Source organism: Bos grunniens, chromosome 23, assembly GCF_055505025.1.
Source record: "Bos grunniens cultivar Pamir isolate PY7600 chromosome 23, Bosgru_T2T1.0, whole genome shotgun sequence".
Lineage (NCBI taxonomy): Eukaryota > Metazoa > Chordata > Mammalia > Artiodactyla > Bovidae > Bos > Bos grunniens.
The window spans coordinates 11988082-12007644 of NC_141187.1; the positions used below are offsets into that span (position 1 = coordinate 11988082).

Here is a 19563-nt window from a genome sequence, read left to right on the forward strand (position 1 = left end):
TGAGCCTCCATGGGGCCTGGGGGTGGGTGTGGATTCTCCCAAATTGGCATAGAAACTGTTCTGGAAATGGAGGGATGCCCCAGAGGTTGGGCAGCAACTGGATTTTTTGTTACCAAAACGTGAAATGGGGCAGGCACAGAAGCCCACCAAGTAGAGAAATCCTTTGAATTCCTGTGAAGAAACAAAACACTACGTCTCTCTGAGGTGAATTATTATGGGAAGGAAAAGAAACACCTAGGCCTCTGAAGGTGGGCTGGTGGTCTGGAAGGAGTGGAAAGTGGCTGGGGTGTGGACTGGGATGCTGGGCCCTGAGCAGTGGGACCTGGAGACGTCATTTAACCTGACTAAGCTGCGATATCATTTTAAGGGAGGCATAGTGAGGGGCCCTGGGGCTTCTCGGGTGGCTCAGTGGTAAAGAATCCACCTGCCAAGCAGGAGATGCATGTTCGATTCCTGGGTGAGGAAGATCCCCTGGAGAAGGAAATGGCAACCCACTCCAGTATTCTTGCCTGGGAAATCCCATGGATGGAGGAGCCTGGCGGGCTACAGTCCATGGGGTTGCAAGAGTCAGGCAGGACTTAGCGACTCAATGACAACAACAATTAAGGGCCATACAGCACAGCTGTGGAGAGAGGTTGGTAAAGCTGCCTGGCGTGCATTGGGTCTCTATAAAAATGCCTCCTTCTCTCCACTTTAGCATTCAGGCCACACTTGGGATAGTTTTTCACATGCAGTTTACTTAAATGAAGGACACCTGAGCCTGGGTACCTGGGCTCTGCAACTTCTGATTCCTAGAATGACAAGGCTGAAAGTGCCCTTGGCAGCATCCTAGCCTAGCCACCTGGCAGATCACCAGGGAGCTTTTCAGACACACAGAGCCTGCCCCCCGCCCAGGTCCAGTTCTTGGCAGTTCTGGGCCCAGGAATCTAGGTTGAAAGCCTCCACAGACGCTGCTGCTAAGCATCTTCTGGAGACATGACCTCCAGCCACTGGTTTTCAGTTGGGGAAACTGAGCCCTAAGGGCACCCAGTGACTTGTCCAGGGTCACACAACTGGTGAGGATCTGAGGATCTGAGCCAGGACCCTGTTCCCCAGTGTCTCCCAGTCCTTCCCCAGAGCCTCCCCCTCCAGCTCTGCAGAGGACCTTCAGGGACCCCATCAAGAAGTCCCTCCCCTTGGATCACCAACACTAGTCCCTCAGGTGACCAGATCAGGGACAGCTCCGTGCTCAGAGGCTGTGGAAGGACCCCACTCATAGCCACAGCCTTGGAGATCCAAAAAAAAAAAAATCACTGGGGAGGTTTTTTAAAAATCCCACCACCAGAAGGCAAGTTTGATTGGTATGGAAAGGACTCAGGCACGGGTAGTTTTTACAAGTCCCCTGGCTGATTCTAATGTGCTGCCAGAGCCTCTAACCTCTCTAGATGAAATGACCGTTTTTCAAACTTGGTTACACATCGGATCCCATAGGAGAGCTTTAGCAATCCTGATGGTTGAGGCCTCACCCCAGAGATTCAGAATCAGTTGGCCTGGGGGGTGCAGCCTGTGCAGGGAATTGTTAAAAGCTCCTCAGGGGATGGGACGTTGCAGCTGAGGTTGAGACCACTGAGGGTGGGATTCCTGAGCAACCAAGAATCCAGGGATGGCTGCGAGCGGTGGTGGGGGTGGCAGTGGTGGTGTCACAGGAGCTTGGATGCTGCAACCTCCAGACCAGGGGAAGAAGGAAGTGCCCAGAGATGGGGGAGGCAGTAGCAGAAGCCAGACACAGCTTTGACCACTTACTAACAGCTCTGTCACCGCCCAGCCCTGGCTGGGCAGCCCCAGGTCACCCCGTGTGCCACTCCTGGGCTGCACGTCGTGGCTCCCAATCCCTGAGCACAGGCCCAGCCAGGGCTCATGTCGGGTTGTGACTTCTGGGGTCAGCGCCCAGGAGAAGGGGCTCCTGGGTGTGGGACAATGAAATGACCTCACACAACGAACATCTTATTTGGCATAAAAAGGCTCAGAACACAGAGCACCTCGTCTGGGAGGCAGTGAGGCAGAAAAGGGACACAGTGGTCTCTGGGGCAGGCAGCCCTGGGTGGCAATCCCAGCTCTTCCAGGAGCTTAGCTGTGTGGCCCTGGGCAGCTGGCTTCACCCTCAGAGACTGCTGTGTGCTTGCTGAGTTGCTTCAGTTGTGTCTGACTCTGTGTGACCCGCTAGATCCTGTGTGACCCAGGCTGTGTGACTAGCCTGCCAGGCTCCTCTGTCCATGGGATTCTCCAGGCAAGAATACTGGAGTGGTTCACCACGCCCTCCTCCAGGGGATCTTCCCGACCCAGGGACCGAACCCATGACTCCTGTATCTCCTGTGTTGCAGCCAGATTCTTTACCACTGAGCCACTGGGGAAGCCCGGGAGACTACTCCTCTGTGAAATGGGATAATCACACCCACTTTACAATTGCTATCAGAAGGCAACTACATTGTTCACACAGTTGGCACCGGACACATGTTTGTTCCATCTAAAACATTCAAGCCTTTTTTCTAAACTCCCGTCTCCCAAACAATTCCCATTCAGCATATAAATGTCAGCTCCACAAGGCCATGGATTTTTGTTCATTTTGTACACTGCTGTATCTTCAACCTCCAGAACAGTGCCTGGCATCTATTAGGTAATATGTGTGCATACGTGCTAAGTTGCTTCAGGCGTGTCCGACTCTTTGCGACCCTGTGGTCTGTAGCCTGCCAGTTTCCTCTGTCCACAGGATTCTCCAGGCAAGAATACTGGAGTGGGATGCCGTGCCCTCCTCCAGGGGATCTTCCTGACCCGAGGATCAAACCCATGTCTCCTGCGGTTCCCAAATTGTAGGTGGATTCTTTACTGCTGAGCCACCAGGGAAGCCCATTAGGTAATATACATATTATTAAATACCTGTTGACTGACTAAGATGTTCTAAAACTTTGTGAAGTGGGCCAGAGTAACAAGACCCTCCTTCTACAAAATCCCAAAGGGAGAGACTTCCCTGGTGGTTCAGTGGCTAAGACTCTGTGCTCAAATGCAGAAGCCTGGGTTCAATCCCTGGTCAGGGAACTAGATCCCACAGGCTGCAACGAAAGATCCAGCCTGCTGCAATGAAGACAGAAGATCCTGTGAGCCACAACTAAAACCAGTGCACCCAGATAAATAAATATTAAAAAAAAAAAATTCCAAAGGGAGTGGCTTTCCCCAGAGCTGGTCAGTAGTGACACCGGGCGCAGGGCTGGGAGCTGGTGTCCCACGCGTCTCTGAATGTGTGGGGCAGGGATGACAGAGCGGGGTGTGTGTGAGCCTCAGCAGGCCCACAGGATGGGGGATGCTGGCAGAGACACCCGGCTTCCCTCCCAGCACACCAAGCACCTCTGTCTGTAGCCTCCTCCGAGCCGAGCTGTGGGTCTGTTCCTAATGAACCTCTGCCTCTCCCAGGCAAGAGAAGATATGCTTCCCTGACGCTTACAAGTTCCCAGGGCAGACAGGCCCTGCGGGGTTCACCCTAAAGTAACTGAGTCAGCCCATTACTCTGAGATGCTCTGGAGAAGAAGAGAAGCATCGAGCCTCACGGGCCCAGGCAGGCAGGAGACGTGATGGCAGGGGCACTGGGCAAGCCCGGCTGTACAGCGTTGCTTTGCCTCCTCTGCCTGGGTGCAGGGGGTACCTGTGTGAGCTGGGATAAGACACTCCTAACTGAGGCCCTCGTGCTGTGCCTAGCCCCTCCCAGGGCTCAGTGTGCAGTGGGGCCTAAAGGAGAAGCAACTTGTTCAGTCCAGGCCAGAGTTTCTCTGGCTCCTGGGAATCCTCTCATCTCTCCAGGTGAAAACTCAGCACCCTGATCACTCTTTTAGAAGCTACTCATTCACCATGAGGGTGTGAGTGAGAGCAGCCCAGCCTAGAGGAATTTAGTTGAACAGAGACAAATCCTCGAGTCACAGAATATTCAAGGACAAGCAGGGGGACTGCAGAAGGCAAGAGAAGAGCCTTCATCCCCCTATTGGAAGGCTAGATTCATTCTGATCTGGATGTGATTTCCTCTGACTCCAGTTCTGCTCAGCTGGGTTGCTTGGGTTTGGCCTTATGTGGACTGGAAATACAGTACAGTTAGAGGGACCCCAAACTAGGGGAATCCCAAATCACAGGGCCAGACCAGAGCTGACTTCTGGGGAAGAGAAACGCACCTTCTCCTTGCCCAGGAAAGTTACAGAATCTGTGATCCTCCATTACCCCATCTGTGAAATGGGCACCTCACTAGTACCACCTTCGAGGGTTACTGTGAAATTTAAATTCATAAAATAAGATACTGTATTTCAACCAATTAGGACACAATTTGGCCCGTGTCCTAAAGACTCAGTAAATCTTAAAAAGATTAACTGGCTTCCACCCCCATCATTCCAAGAAAACTACCCATTCTCACCACACCCCTTGTTCTCACCCCTTGGCCCTCTTTTTCACAACAGCAGTTGATACTTCTGTTTGAACCCTCTTCTTGTCTTTCCCCTCTGGCTATGGCTGCCCGGCTCTGGACCCCTCTTTCCTCTCTGACATCCCCTCTTTTCCTCCTGTTCCTGACCTGTGCCTTTCCCCTGGGGCCTTGGGCACCTCTGCCAGCCCTTTCCTGGGGACCCCAGATCCTGTTCTTCTCTCCTAAGTAGAACCCCACTGTCCCTGTCTCATAGCCACATACCCTGGCTCCCTGGCACACTTCCCATTTCCATCAGTGGTACCTTCCCTCATCCTCCAAGCTCCAAACCCTGATAACCTCTTTGTCTCTTTCACTCCCTCATCCAGGTAGATGTCAGACCTTTGGAGTCTTCCTTTGACCTCCAGACGCAAAGCAGACCTGCCCCAGCCTGCGGGCAAAGCTTTCTGAGAGCTGTTCTCCAATCCCACCACACCCACCCCATGTCCTGACCATTTGTCAGCAGAGCGCTGGAGTTTAAGAACACAGATTCTAGGGTCAGCTTGCCGGGGTCCAGCTTCTGGAACGACTGCTGACTGGTAGTAAGACCACTGACTGGCAGTAAGACCACTGACTCGCAGTAAGACCCTGGGTGAGTCACTTAACCTCTCTGGGCCTCAGTCTCTTTACCAATGAGATGCGGGTATTTGTACCTTTTTTCAGAAGAGGTTACTAATTGTTGGAAGGATTAAATTAGTTCACATACATCAATTACCTCAAAAGTGTTATAGGAGCCTTTGCTGTTATGATTATGACCCGTCTGTCTCCCACCCTGGCCTGGGAGCAACCTCAGAAGGAGGCTTGGGTCTGATAGCTCATTGTGTCCATAGCACCCAAGACGGTGCCCGGTATCTGGCTGGCTTAGAAGACAGGCCTCCTGGATTAAAGCCAATGTGCCCTGTGAGGCTGTAAGAGGTGCCCTGGAAGGCGTGGAAAGCGGCCTTGCTTTCCTGAACAAGGCCCACCCTCTCTTGCCCAGCGGGGCCTCCTAAATTCTAGCAGCTCCTGAGTGGCTGTTGGGCATGTAGGTGACCTTAGGGCTCACCAGGCCAGGATGACACACGTGACCGCTCAATTCACACCACAGTCAGTCACATCACAGTCAACCTGTTCCTGGCTTTGGAGGAGGGCCCTAGCTGCCTGTGGCCATCTCGGGGGTAAGCCAGTCCAGGACTCAGCATGGGCTGGGGATATGGGAGCCCACCTGGACGTTCCTCGTGACCTGCACCTCCTCACCAGCCCTCAACTCCTCTGATGGCTGAACAGTGAGCCCAGGCCTCTAAGCCAGGCTGCCCTCCTGGCTGACCCTGACAAGGCTGGATTCTGAGGCTCCTCGGAGGCCTACCCTGGGATGCAGGAGTGTGGGGGGTCAGCTGGATGCCCCTGAGACTTGAGCTGCCACATCCTTCCATCCCCCACCTTGAACGTCCCCCTCCTTTTCTCTCTATCCCAACCATTTTTCCTACAGCCCTGGTCCCAGGAACTGACGCCTCCTCAACCTTCCAATCTCCCCTGAGCCTCCTTTAGACACTATCGCTTCAACCCCGCCAATTCCCCACCACCCTAGAAGGCCCAGGACTTGGCCAGACACAGGAGTTTGTTAGACTGAAATGCCTCTTTTTGTTTCTAGCCTCATTTTGCACAGCTATTTAGCTATCTAAAATACATGTGTGCGGGGACTTCCCAGGCGGCCCAGGGGTTAAGACTCCATGATTCCACTGCAGAGGGAGCAGGTTCGATCCCTGGTTGGGGAACTAAGATCCCACATGTCAGGCGGGGCGGCCAAAATAATACTACTAAAATAAAATACGTGTGTGCACATGTGTGCTCCTTGTGGTCAGGCTATAATCCCCCTGAAAATGGACATGTGGCTGCCGCTGCTCTTTAGTCACTAAGTCATGCCCAACTCTTTTGCAATCCCATGGACAGTAGCCCGCCAGGCTCCTCTGTCCATGGGAATTCCCAGGCAAGAATACTGGAGTGTGTTGCCATTTCCTTCTCGGGGAATCTCCCTGACCAAGGGATCAAACCTGCCTCTTCTGCTTGGCAGGTGGATTCTTTACCACTGAGCCACCTGGGAAGCCCGGAAATGCAGCTACATTCCCTTGAATGCCACACAGCTGCCCAGCACACAGTAGGTGCCCATGACCACCTGCAGAATAAATTGTGGTGGTTTTGTCCCAGCCGAGAGGCAGGAAAAAGAAGCTGCTTCATCTCTTGGATCAGCAGCCTTAGAGGGAGGGAGACAGGGGTGCCTGGAGGCCAACCATCTGCTCACTCCTGTCCCCTCACCCACCGCACACACCCCGTCAGTAGCCACTGGGAACAAAACACTTGGGAACCCACGCCAATGCCACCAGCTGGGGTGCCCTGAGGCATCTGTTCTGACAGCCGCCGAGTGTCCCTGTCGGAATGGCCAACAGAGGCCCAGCTCCCTCAGGGACACCTGGGCAGCCCTGACCAGGAAGCCCCTACCAGCTCGCCCACCAGCTCTAGCAATCACCAGGAAACCAGGCTGGGTTCTTGTGACTAAACACGGACCAATTCTGTGTTACAGCTCCGTCCCACAAACCCCTTTCCCCCACCCGCCGCACTTACCACAATTTGTAATTATACGTTTCTTTGTGTGATTATTGGATTAATGTCTGCCTCCCCCACTAGCATGTAAACTCCCAGAGGCTGGGTGAAGGGTGAAGACTGTGTGTTCTGCTTCCTGCTGACTCCCCAGCATCTGACGCAGTGCCTGTCACATGGCAGGGAGTCAACAAACATTTGTGGATGAAACACTGAATGGTGTTTTATGCATTGTTGCTGTTAGTCGCCAAGTCGTGTCTGACTATTTTGCAACCCCATGGACTGTAGCTCACCAGGCTCCCCTGTTCACGAGAATTCCCTGGCAAGAATACTGGAGTGGGTTGCCATTTCTTTTTCCAGGGTATCTTCCCAACCCAGGGATCAAATCTGTGTCTCCTGCATTGGCCGGTGGACTCTTTACCGCTGAGCCACCAGGGAAGCGTTTTATGCAAGAAAGAAAGAAAGGTAACACTAAGTCGTGTCCGACTCTTGCGATCCCACGAACTCTAGCCTGCCAGGTTCCTCTGTCCATGGGATTCTCCAGGCAAGAATACTGGAGGGGGTTGCCATTTTCTTCTCCAGGGGAGCTTCCTGACCCAGGAATTGAACCCAGGTCTCCAAACCAGAGCCTTATTATATAGGTTGTATCATGTGAGCGTCAAAGCAGCCCTACAAGGTAGGTGGATGTTTAAATATCCAGTTTACAGATGAGGAAACTGAGGCTCAGACAGGCCAGAGTTGGCCCAGGTTGACAGTGCCTTTTCATCACAGAGCCAGGATTAGAAAGTACGTATCTGGTATCCACACTCAGCAATCTGCACTCAGTGAGGATGTGTATTATGAGTAGGCTTTGAAGGATCAAAAAAAACTCCATGAGCTCTTTGCACTGCATCCTTCAGCCCCACTTATGGCAACTTGTCTGGCAGAGCATATCCTAGGATCCTGACTCCCCAGAGACCCTCAGCCAGGAAATGGGGCAGGTGGGGACCAGGCCACCTCTGCCTGCAATTAGATCTGCCCTCTGGGGCACAGTGAAAAGACCAGCCACTGAGCTCCAGGCCTGGTGCCCCAACACCCTGGCTTCCCAGAAATCCCTGGTACCTTCCAGCCCCACCCCTCACCCCCAGCCTGGGAGGGCTTCCACCAAAGGGAACTCAGATTGGGAGGAAAGAGGTGGGGCGTGGGGAGGGAAGGGCTGTGAAGAGATGAAAAGCAGACACTGCCCAGGGAGGCAGAGAGACTCCCAGGCCCGCCCTGAGCAGGGCCGCCAGCACACAGCTCCAGGAGGTCTCCTCCTACCGATGGGCTGGCCCTCATCCACACGACCGTGCGTCCCGCACCTGGGCTTGGGGAGAGGGACAGTTTCTCATCTCACCGATCATAGTCCCCGTTGCAGAGGGCTCTCACGGGAATGGAGAAAGTTTGCCAGACTGGGTTTAGGGTGTTCTTCACGACCTCCGTCTTGTGGCAGATGGTGAACCTGGCAGAGGAGAGAATGAGGGCTGTCAGTCCTGACACCAGAGGGGCTGGCGGGCCCATCTCGGCAGATGCCACTCAGTAGAGAGAACGGCTCTGTGAGGTGATGAGCTGCCCGTCACTAGCAGCATCCAAGCTGAGGTTAGACAGCCATCTCTTGAAAATGCTGCAGAGAGGATTCCTGCACCAGGCAGGACTGTCAGGAGATGTGGTTCTGGCCCCTGATGCTCTCTGGGGGACCTTGAATAAGCCTGTCCCCCTCTGGACCTCTGTTTCCTCACCTGTGATCCCAGGGACTTGGCCACTATCAGACTTTCTTTATCCGAGACCCATGGCAGGATCTGGGGGCGCTGCTTCAGGAATCTGTGAACCCTTGAAATCATCGGTGGAACTGGGTGTCTGAGTTTCACGTGCTTGCTGTCCGCTGCCTGGACCACTCTCACCCAGATTCCCATGATCCTGGCTCACCTGATCTCTTCCTTCAGGTCTTTGCTCAAATGTCATGTCTGTGACATGAGTACCTGCCCAGAGCACCATTATCTAAAATTTGCAGCCCCCTGGTGCCCTGATTTTGACGGCTCCTAGCCCCTTTCAGTCTGCTGTTTTCATCCCATCTGTCACTACTGGACATTTGACTGGTCTTTCTCATTTCTTTTACAGTCTGAAACCAAAATGTAAGCTCCATAATGTCAAGGCTTTGTCTTCTTTGTTCCCTGGTATAACTCTAGCGCTCAGAAGTGTGCCTGGCCCTTAGTCAGGTGTTCATGTAGTATTTTTTTGGAATGAACTAACGAATAAATGTATTTCTCAGAGGAGAGTTTCCATAGCCCTCACTGGCATTTCAAGCCAATGATATTAAAGCCCCTGGCTGAGATGATCTCTAAGACCCTCTCGGTTCTTCTAGTCTGAATCCACGAGCTTGCTTTGCAAACTGAAAGTGCAGAATTGGCTTCATCCCAGCTGGGTGCCCATCCAGCTCCTGGCCCACTCCCCACGCCATGCCTAATGGGGCCCTGCCCTGGAAGCCCCCATGGAGGGGCAGCTGGGAGCCCGAGTGGAGCTTAGGGCTGGGTCTGTGCCCCTGAGATTCCCCAGCACCCACCCCAGCTACCTCTCGGCTTGGAAAGGTCACCTGGGAAGGTGCCTAGGCCCTGCCTTTAAGCACACAGCCCTGTGCCATTTCTTCTCTGGCAATTTTCAAGTCAAAATGTCATTCCTGTCACCACGGCTCAGCATTTCTCTTCTGTGCTCCTTCTCGCCCACCCGCTGGAGTGTGAGGTTCATGTGGGAGACCTCCCCACACACCCCAGAGCTGGTGATGAGAGGAATGGGGACCGGGGAGGAGGGGCCACTGCTGCCCGCGGGCTGGGGCAGCAGGTCGGGCAGGAAGAGGAGCCTGGCTGGGGTGGGGCGGGATGAGGGGAGTGGACAGAAGGGAGACTCTGGAGCAGCAACTGGCGGTGCGGGGCTGGGGCGGGGGAGGTTCACACCTCAAAAAAGCCCTCACTGCCCACCTGAACAGACACCAGACCTACTGTGGACCCTCTCAGCCTCCTCACCTCTTTGGAACCCCCGCCTTCTCGAGCTCCTCTCCCAGGCCGGCCAAACGGCCTGAGCAAGTCGGCTACGCTCTGAAGCCTCAAGTCCTCCCTACATGTCTTTCTTCCTGAGCGCTGTGAGGGGCTTCAGACTCCTGCCTCAAACCACTTTCTTTATGCTTCCCCAACCTCCCCGCTTCCATCGCTAAATCCACAGGCCCCTGATCCCCTGATGTACTTGCCACGGGCAGGCGGGGTACAAGGCCCTGGTGTGGAAAGGGTCCCCGCAGTCATCTCCCAGCTCAGTTCAATTCATTTCAACACACGCTCCGCGGGTGGGGTGCGGGGGTGGGCGGTGAGAACCAACAGCCTCAGACAGATGCGAGCTTGGGTCCCAGCGCAGCTGCCTCCAGCTCTGCAGCCCCAGGCGAGTGACTGCGCTCCCCCAGCTCCCCGAAAGAACCCTAACGAATGCCGCCAGGCCCTGCTCTAATAACCCGAATTAACTCATTTAATCCTCCCGGCTTCTTTGGGAGGGAAGTGTTAGGATTTTCCCCATCGCCAAGAAACTGAACCGCAGAGGGTAGCGTTCCACTGCCCAGAATGGCGGCCACTAGCCACACGTGGCTATTCACATTAAGTTAACTGAAATGAAAGTTTAAAAAAATTCAGTTTCTCAGTCGCTCTAGTCCCTTACAAGGGGCTCAGCAGTTATACATGGTGGCGACCATGTGGGACAGTGAGATACAGAACATTTCCACCATCCCAGAAAGTTCCATCAGCTCAGACACTCGCCTAAGGTTACATAGCTGATGACCGGCAGCCACTGGCGAGCCTGGCTGTCCGTCACCACATTCCTGCTCCCAGTCGAATGATTCTGATTGAAGGAGACAAGGTATGTGAGGGGCCGGGAGCACAGGGGCTGCTCTGTGGATGGTTCCTGCCCTTTTCCCTCCTGGGATGGCAGGCGTGACATTTCACTCCCTCTGGATCAGTTTCTCCAGCTGCCCTGGGTTGCCCCCACCCCAGGGAAACCCGCCCTCTAATAACCCCCCATCGCCGGCCCCATTTGACCAACTCCTCTGCTATTTTCAACATTCTGGGTTCCCCGCAGTTCCTCTACCGAGGAGGGGGTGTGGCTGCAGCCCCCACCCCAGTTCTGCCACGCCAGGCCAAGCACCGGCCTCTCGCCCCATCCTCCCCTCCCGCCTCCGCCCCTGCCCGTCTCCACCGCGCAGCTCGCCGGGCTCAGCACCTCCCACCTGCTCACCATGTCAGTCACGAGTCTCTCCCAGCCCCCGCCCCCTCCCCATCCATCCTACACACCGCTCTGCCAGATTAATCATGGGCTAACACCCTGCAACACACCCATCTCCTGCTCCAGAGCCCAAGCCCCTCCCCGCTGCCGGCCCGGCCCTCCCCTCTGAGACCAGCCCTGGCGCGGCCCCGCCGGAGGGGAGCTGCGTGGACATTTCCATGGGCGCCCAGAACATCCCTCTGACCTGTTCCTCCCTCCCTCAAGTCAAATCAAAGTCAACAAGGATTATTTAAAGAAATTCTGCTAGGAGTCCTCTGGTGAGACAAAGAATCCTTTTGTTATGCAAATGATCGTACAAAATTTCCCTTGTTTTGTGCGTTCAGGTTTAAAAATCCGTTTTTCCGTTGAAGTTAAACACCTCCTCTCTGCTGCTGCCCTGCCCCCCAACACACACATACATACGAATGTCAGATTCGAGGGGCCTTAGCAAGACCTCCCTGCCCTCTGCTCAGGGCACACTAGTTCTGCACACACTGTTTCTCTAGACTGTTACTCTTCCCTGAGTTTCCCCTCCCCTCCCAACCCCCAACCCTCGTGGACCCATTTTCTTTCTTTCCTTCAAAACCTGCTCCCCAGTTCCCCTCTCCAGCAGCGCTTCTCTAATTAACCTCCCTGGCCCCATGGCTTCCTCATTCTGCAGAATCCCAGCCGTAAGTGGCCTCAGCCTCCCAGAGCTATGATGCTTAAAGAGACCATGGAGACTGCCTCATCCAACCAGATCATTTCACTGATGAGAAAACGGGCCCAGAGAGGGGGCACACTTGTCTGGGGTCACACAGCCGGTTGGTGGAGAGGACTCAGGTCCCCAGACCCTCAACCTAGAATCTGTCCCTCTGGGTACATCACTGACCTACATTGGCTAACGAGTCATCTGTCTTTCCATCATACTGTGGGTGGCTTCCAGATGAAGGAGAAGAGAGAAGGAGATCGGGGAGGGGGGAGTTGGTTTCAAAGATGGGAGGGAATTTCAATGAACCTTGTGGCAGAGCGTGGGGCCAGGTGGGGAGATGGGTGCAGATTTGCCATGCTGAGGAGGAAGAAGTGGGAGGACATGTGTCATGGGGTGTCAGAGGGCTGTGGATGGGTGAAGACTAGCTTTAGAGATGGGGACTGATCGATGTTGAAGGAGTGGACTGTCAGATGGACCCCGAGTTCTCGCTTGTTTTTGCTTCCATCTCTGACACACCCAGCACTTGCCATCACTAAGACCCTCAGAATGTCACTGAGGGCTTGCCATCTGTCCCCCACCACCCCATCTGTGCAGCCAGGAGCCTCTGGAGCTCCTGGGGCCCCTTGACGTCTACCCAGAGCAGGGGCCCAAGCCAGCCCAAGCCATCACCGTTCAGCCCACCCCCCAACCCGTGCCCCTGGAAGTGTTGCCAGAGAACTCACGTTCCATCCTCATTGCTTCTGTAGAACACCAAGAAGGGGTCAGACTTCCCAAAGAAATCCTTCTTGTCCAGCTTGTTGGCGCAGAACTGCATTGTGGCAACGTCCTAGTGGGGAGGAAGGAGAACAGGGGTGTGAGGCAGCAGAGGGCTGGAGGGGGACCCCTGTCCCTGTGGAAACACAGCCCAGGGGCCTGGGGATTCCAGGCACCAAGCCAGTTAGAAAGGACAGCAGCAGTTCACGTTTGCCTGGCACAAGGTGCCAGGCCCTGAGCTCACACTTTGGAAGGTCTCATTTTGTTTTCAGACAGCCCTCCCTGGCAGGTTTGGCGGAGCAGCTGGGCTGTGAAGCTGGCTGCCCCAGTTAGAATCCTGGCTCTGCTGCTTTGCTGCTGCGTGAGCAGACGAGGAGGTGACCTCTCGGAGCCTCAGTCTCCCGTCTGTGACGTGGGCCTGATGACAGCGCACGCCGCAGAGGGACGTGGTGAGGGCTGAAGGAGAGCACGCTGCAGGCACGTCATCCCCCAGTCGAGGCTCACACACATGGTGTCATCCTCTTGTACCGAGCGGCTCACAGCTGAAATGACTAACCCGAGCCACTCGGAGCTTGGCCACCCAGCCCCAGAGCCCTCGCGGTCCACATCGCCTCATCCCCTCACAGGGTTGCTTGGCTCCCGAGTTTAAGCATGCCTTCCACATGCACTGACACACACAAGACCCATCTAACTCTCAGGCGGGTACAGCTAGACTGTGACCCCCGCTCCCTCATCTTACAGCTGAGGAGCCTACAGCTCAGAGCAGGGAGCAACCCCCACACGTTTGCCAAACAGAGCCCCAGGTTTCTGCCTCCTCTGATGAGTTAACGGCCCTGGCCGACCCAACCCTCAGCCCAAGAGCACGTGGCAGGTACCCAGGCCCCATGAGGATCCTGGGCGCCTCCTCTCACACGGCTCCTGGCCCCTCGGCTCGCTGTGGCCAACAGGGCACTGGGCAGAGATGCCCCTGCATCCTCCTCTTTGCCCATCCCCGTGTGGGCTCTTCAGCCTGAAAGCTCTGCATCCCGACAAGTCAGCTGCCAACTGGCCAGAGCTTAGGGTTCTGGTGATGGTCCCTGGGGCCTGGCCTGCCCTCAAGGGCCGGGCCTGTCAGGAAATACCCACTCTCTCGTGTTGCCCATTTCTTCTCAGTGGGGAAGAGGGTCTCTGGAGATCAGTCCCACAGCCCAGCGAGGACCAGAGTGGTGGCAGAGATGAAGATGCCACCTCTCACAGCTCAAAGGACATGGTCAAATGTTGGGGCAGGGGGCTTCCCTGGTCGTCCAGTGGTTAAGAATCCACCTGCCAATGCAGGGGATATGGGTTCAATCCCTGGTCCAGGAAGGTCCCATATGCCATGGGGCGACTAAGCCTAACTACTGCGCCCATGCTCCCTAGAGCCCATGCTCCACAACGGCAGAAGCCACTGCAATGAGAAGCCTGCCCACCGCAACTAGAGAGTAGTCCCTGCTCTCCCCGACTAGAGAAAGCCCACAGCAACCCAACACAGCCATAAATAAACAAATTTGTAAAAAAAGAAAAAAAGCTCGGGACGGTGGATACGGTATGTTGGTTAAGAATATGGTCTCTGGAGCCAGGTTGCCTGCTTCCACTCCATCCCTCACTAGCTGTGTGATCTAGCTCCTCTCCCTGTCTGGGCTCAGTTTCCTCATCTGTATAATGGGGGTACAGGAAAGGCTACCTCGTAGGCTTGTCGGAGGATGAAATGAGTTAACTGACGACAACATTGAGGAGTGTACGGCGCACACTGAGTTCTGTGTGTGCATGAGTTATGATGATCTGGGTATTTCTCCCTTTTCCCTCCCTGCCCCTGCCTGTGTGTGGCCCCTGTCCGTGCCCCACGCCCACCTCTACCAGCTCACAAGCCTTCCCTCAAGGGCATCTGACAACAGCAAACAGAGCTCCAACCACTAGCTTATTCATTCATTCATTCATTCCACAAACAGCGATTAGTTACCATCTGTGTAGGCCGGCCCTGGGCTCAGGGCTTTACAGCCTTAGCATATTCAGCCCTCAGAATCATCCTTTTTCATAATAATGCTCATTTTACAAATGAGGATGCTGGAGGTTGCAGAAGCTAGGTAACCTGCCCAAGATCAACAGCTGGCAACTGGCAGAGCAGAAATTCAACATGTATGAAGGCAACATGATTTCAAAGTGATGCCTCTTCCAGCACAGAGCACACTACCCTTCATGAGGCCTGCTTCCCTATATCTTTAGAATCACTGATTTCTTCTGACTTGGGGCAGAGCTGGGCTCCAGTTAGCCTGGGCTGAAGGTTCCCCTGAAGGGAGCCCCTGGGGGCAGTGCCCAGGCACAGCAACCAGCATCCAGAGGTGCCCAGGTAATGTCAGCTTTTATTTTGTGCCTCAGCATTGAGCACCTGAGAGGGACAAGGAGACAGGACTGGGAAACTCTGGGAATCTGAAACCTTCCTGAGAAATCGAGGACTTCGGACCTGGATTAGAGAACGGCTGACTTCTTGAGCACTTACTCGATGCCAGGTGCTGCGTTAGCCCTCTTTACACACACATAAGAAGTAACTCCTCTGGTCTCCCCACTTTACAGATGAGGAAACTGAGACTTTTTAGAGGTCATCCAAGATGATACCAAGGAAACATTTCATGCAAAGATGGGCTTGATAAAGGACAGAAATGATATGGACCTAACAGAAGCTGAAGATACTAAGAAGAGGTGGTAAGAATACACAGAAGAACTGTACAAAAAAGATCTTCACGACCCAGATAACCACGATGGTGTGATCACTCACCTAGAGCCAGACATCCTGGAATGTGAGGTCAAGTGGGCCTTAGAAAGCATCACTGCGAACAAAGCTAGTGGAGGTGATGGAATTCCAGGTGAGCTATTCCAAATCCTGAAAGATGCTGCTGTGAAAGTGCTGCACTCAATATGCCAGCAAATTTGGAAAACTCAGCAGTGGCCACAGGACAGGAAAAGGTCAGTTTTCATTTCAATCTCAAAGAAAGGCAATGCCAAAGAATGCTCAAACTACCGCACAATTGCACTCATCTCACACGCTAGTAAAGTAATGATCAAAATTCTCCAAGCCAGGCTTCAGCAATACATGAACCGTGAACTTCCAGATGTTCAAGCTGGATTTAGAAAAGGCAGAGGAACCAGAGATCAAATTGCCAACATCCGCTGGATCATAGAAAAAGCAAGAGTTCCAGAAAAACATCTATTTCTGCTTTATTGACTATGCCAAAGCCTTTGACTGTGTGGATCACAATAAACTGGAAAATTCTGAAAGAGATGGGAATGCCAGACCACCTGACCTGCCTCTTGAGAAACCTGTATGCAGGTCAGGAAGCAACAGTTAGAACTGGACATGGAACAACAGACTGGTTCAAATAGGAAAAGGAGTATGTCAAGGGTGTATATTGTCACCTGCTTATTTAACTTATATGCAGAGTACATCATGAGAAACGCTGGGTTGGAAGAAGCACAAACTGGAATCAAGATTGCCAGGAGAAATATTAATAACCACAGACATGCAGATAACACCACCCTTATGGCAGAAAGTGAAGAACTAAAGAGCCTCTTGATGAAAGTGAAAGAGGAGAGTGAAAAAGCTGGCTTAAAACTCAACATTCAAAAAACTAAGATCATGGCATCTGGTCCTGTCACTTCATGGCAAACAGATGTGGAAACAGTGGCTGACTTTATTTTGGGGGCTCCAAAATCACTGCAGATGGTGATTGCAGCCACGAAATTAAAAGATGCTTACTCCTTGGAAGGAAAGTTTTGACCAACCTAGACAGCATATTAAAAAGTAGAGACATTACTTTTTCCACAAAGGTCCATCTAGTCAAGGCTATGGTTTTTCTAGTAGTCGTGTATGGATGTGAAAGTTGGACTACGAAGAAACCTGAGTGCCGAAGAATCGATGCTTTTGAACTGTGGTGTTGGAGAAGACTCTTGAGAGTCCCTTGGACTGCAAGGAGATCCAACCAGTCCATGCTAAAGGAGATCAGTCCTGGGTGTTCATTGGAAGGACTGATGTTGAAGCTGAAACTGCAATACTTTGGCCCCTTGATGCAAAGAGCTGACTCATTGGAAAAGACCCTGATGCTGGGAAAGATTGAAGGCAGGAGGAGAAGGGGACGACAGAGGATGAGATGGTTCGATGGCATCACTGACTCAATGGACATGAGTTTGGGTAAACTCTGGGAGTTGGTGATGGACAGGGAGGCCTGGTGTGCTGCGGTTCATGGGGCTGCAAAGAGTCAGACACGACTGAGTGACTGAACTGAACTGAAGATGACACAGTGGCAGTAATGAAGGCACTTAGACTTCAGGGTTGTCCCTCACACCCTCCCAGAAACATCTTTAGCCTTCTAAGTGAACATTTCATGCAAAGTGGGGCACAATAAAGGACAGAAATGGTATGGACCTAACAGAAGCAGAGAATATTAAGAAGAGGTGGCAAGAATACATAGAAGAAGTATACAAATAAGATCTTCACGACCCAGATAATCACGATGGTGTGATCACTCACCTAGAGCCAGACATCCTGAAATGTGAAGTCAAGTGGGCCTTAGGAAGCATTTCTACAAACAAAGCTAGTGGAGGTGATGGAATTCCAGTTGAGCTATTTCAAATCCTGAAAGATGATGCTGTGAAAGTGCTGCACTCAATATGCCAGCAAATTTGGAAAACTCAGCAGTGGCCACAGGACTGGAAAGGTCAGTTTTCATTCCAATCCTAAAGAAAGGTGATGCCAAAGAATGTTCAAACTACTGCATAATTGCACTCATCTAACTCCAGTACTCTTGCCTGGAAAATCCCATGGATGGAGGAGCCTGGTAGGCTGCAGTCCATGGGGTTGCTACGAGTCGGACACAACTGAGCGACTTCACTTACACTTTTCACTTTCATGCATTGGAGAAGGAAATGGCAACCCACTCCAGTGTTCTTGCCTGGAGAATCCCAGGGATGGGGGAGCCTGGTGGGCTGCCGTCTATGGGGTTGCACAGAGTCGGACACGACTGAAGCAACTTAGCAGCAGCAGCAACACGCTGCAAGGTAATGCTCAAAATTCTCCAAGCCAGGCTTCAACAGTACATGAACCGTGAACTTCCAGATGTTCAAGCGGGATTTAGAAAAGGCAGTAGAACCAGAGATCAAATTGCCAACATCCCTTGGATCATCAAAAAAGCAAGAGAGTTCCAGAAAAACATCTACTTCTGCTTTATTGACTACGCCAAAGCCTTTGAATGTGTGGATCAAAGAAAACTGTGGAAAATTCTTCAAAAGATGGGACTACCAGACCACCTGACCTGCCTCCTGAGAAATCTGTATGCAGGTCAAGAAGCAATACTTAGAACTGGACATGGAACAACAGACTGGTTCCCAATTGGGAAAGGAGTACGTCAAGGCTGTATATTGTCACCCTGCTTATTATCTTCTATTCAGAGTATATCATGTGAAATGCCAGGCTAGAAGCACAAGCTGGAATCAAGATTGCCAGGAGAAATATCAATAACCTCAGATACACCACCTTTATTGCAGAAAGTGAAGAACTGAAGAGCCTCTTGATGAAAGTGAAAGAGGAGAGTGAAAAAGCTGGCTTAAAACTCAACATTCAAAAAACTAAGATTGTGGCATCTGGTCCCATCACTTCATAGCAAATAGATGCGGAAACAATGGAAACAGTGAGAGACTTTATTTTGGGGGGCTCCAACATCTCTGTAGATGGTGACTGCAGCCATGAAATTAAAAGATGCTTATCCCTTGGAAGAAAAGCTATGACCAACCTAGACAGCATATTAAAAAGCAGAGACATTACTTTGCCGACAATGGTCCGTCTAGTCAAAGCTATGATTTTTCCAGTAGTCATGTTTGGATGTGAGAGTTGGACTATAAAGAAAGCTGAGCACCAAAGAATTGATGCTTTTGAACTGTATAGAAGACTCTTGAGAGTGCCCTGGACTGCAAGGAGATCAAACCAATCCATCCTAAAGGAAATCAGTCCTGAATATTCATTGGAAGGACTGATGCTGAAACTGAAACTCCAATACTTAGGCCACCTAATGTGAAGAACTGATTCATTGGAAAAGACCCTGATGCTGGGAAAGATTGAAGGCAGGAGGAGAAGGAGATGACAGAGGATGAGATGGTTGGATGGCATCACCAACTCGATGGACATGAGTTTGAGCAAGCTCCGGGAGTTGGTGATGGACAGGGAAGCCTGGCGTGCTGCAGTCCATGGGGTCACAAAGAGTCAGACACAACTCAGTGAGTGAATTGAACTGAAGTCCACTTCTAACAGTTATTAGCTCTACCCAGGAGAAATTTCCAATCGCATCTCATGCTGGATGGAGGGGGCACCTAAATGCTTTCCTGGCAAGCTCCATCCCAAGGCCTAGGAAAAGGAGGTGGCATAGGACCCGGTGGGTTCCCCTCACCTCCCTGAACTGTGCACTGGCTGTGTAATTTGTGGGACCCAGTGCCAAAGGAAAGGGTGAGGTCCTTTTTCAAAGAGTATTAAGAGATTTCAAGACTGTGACAGCAGAGCATTAAGCCAAGAGCAGGTCTTGTATGGCTAAACAGATCATGCATGCATGCTAAGTCACTTCAGTCGTGTCCAACTCTTTACAACCCTATGGACTGTAGCCCACCAGGCTCCTCTGTCCATGGGATTCTCCAGGCAAAAATACTGGAGTGGATTGCCCTGTTCTCCTCCAGGGAATCTTCCCAACCCCGGGATCGAACCCATGTC

The 19563-nt window shown here is 52.5% G+C and overlaps 1 protein-coding gene across 7 annotated transcripts in view; it reads right to left on the bottom strand.

Annotated features, from left to right (window-relative positions):
- The window catches only part of CPNE5 (copine 5), a 103932-nt gene that overhangs the window by 25370 nt on the left and 58999 nt on the right, over positions 1-19563 (bottom strand). For all 7 annotated transcript variants that reach the window (XM_086371428.1, XM_086371426.1, XM_086371427.1 and 4 more), the window contains 2 exons: positions 12770-12873; positions 8421-8525 (listed from right to left, as the gene is read on the bottom strand). In XM_086371428.1, the coding sequence (XP_086227554.1) occupies positions 8421-8525; positions 12770-12873 (209 nt within the window). The remainder of the gene's footprint in view (positions 1-8420; positions 8526-12769; positions 12874-19563) is intronic.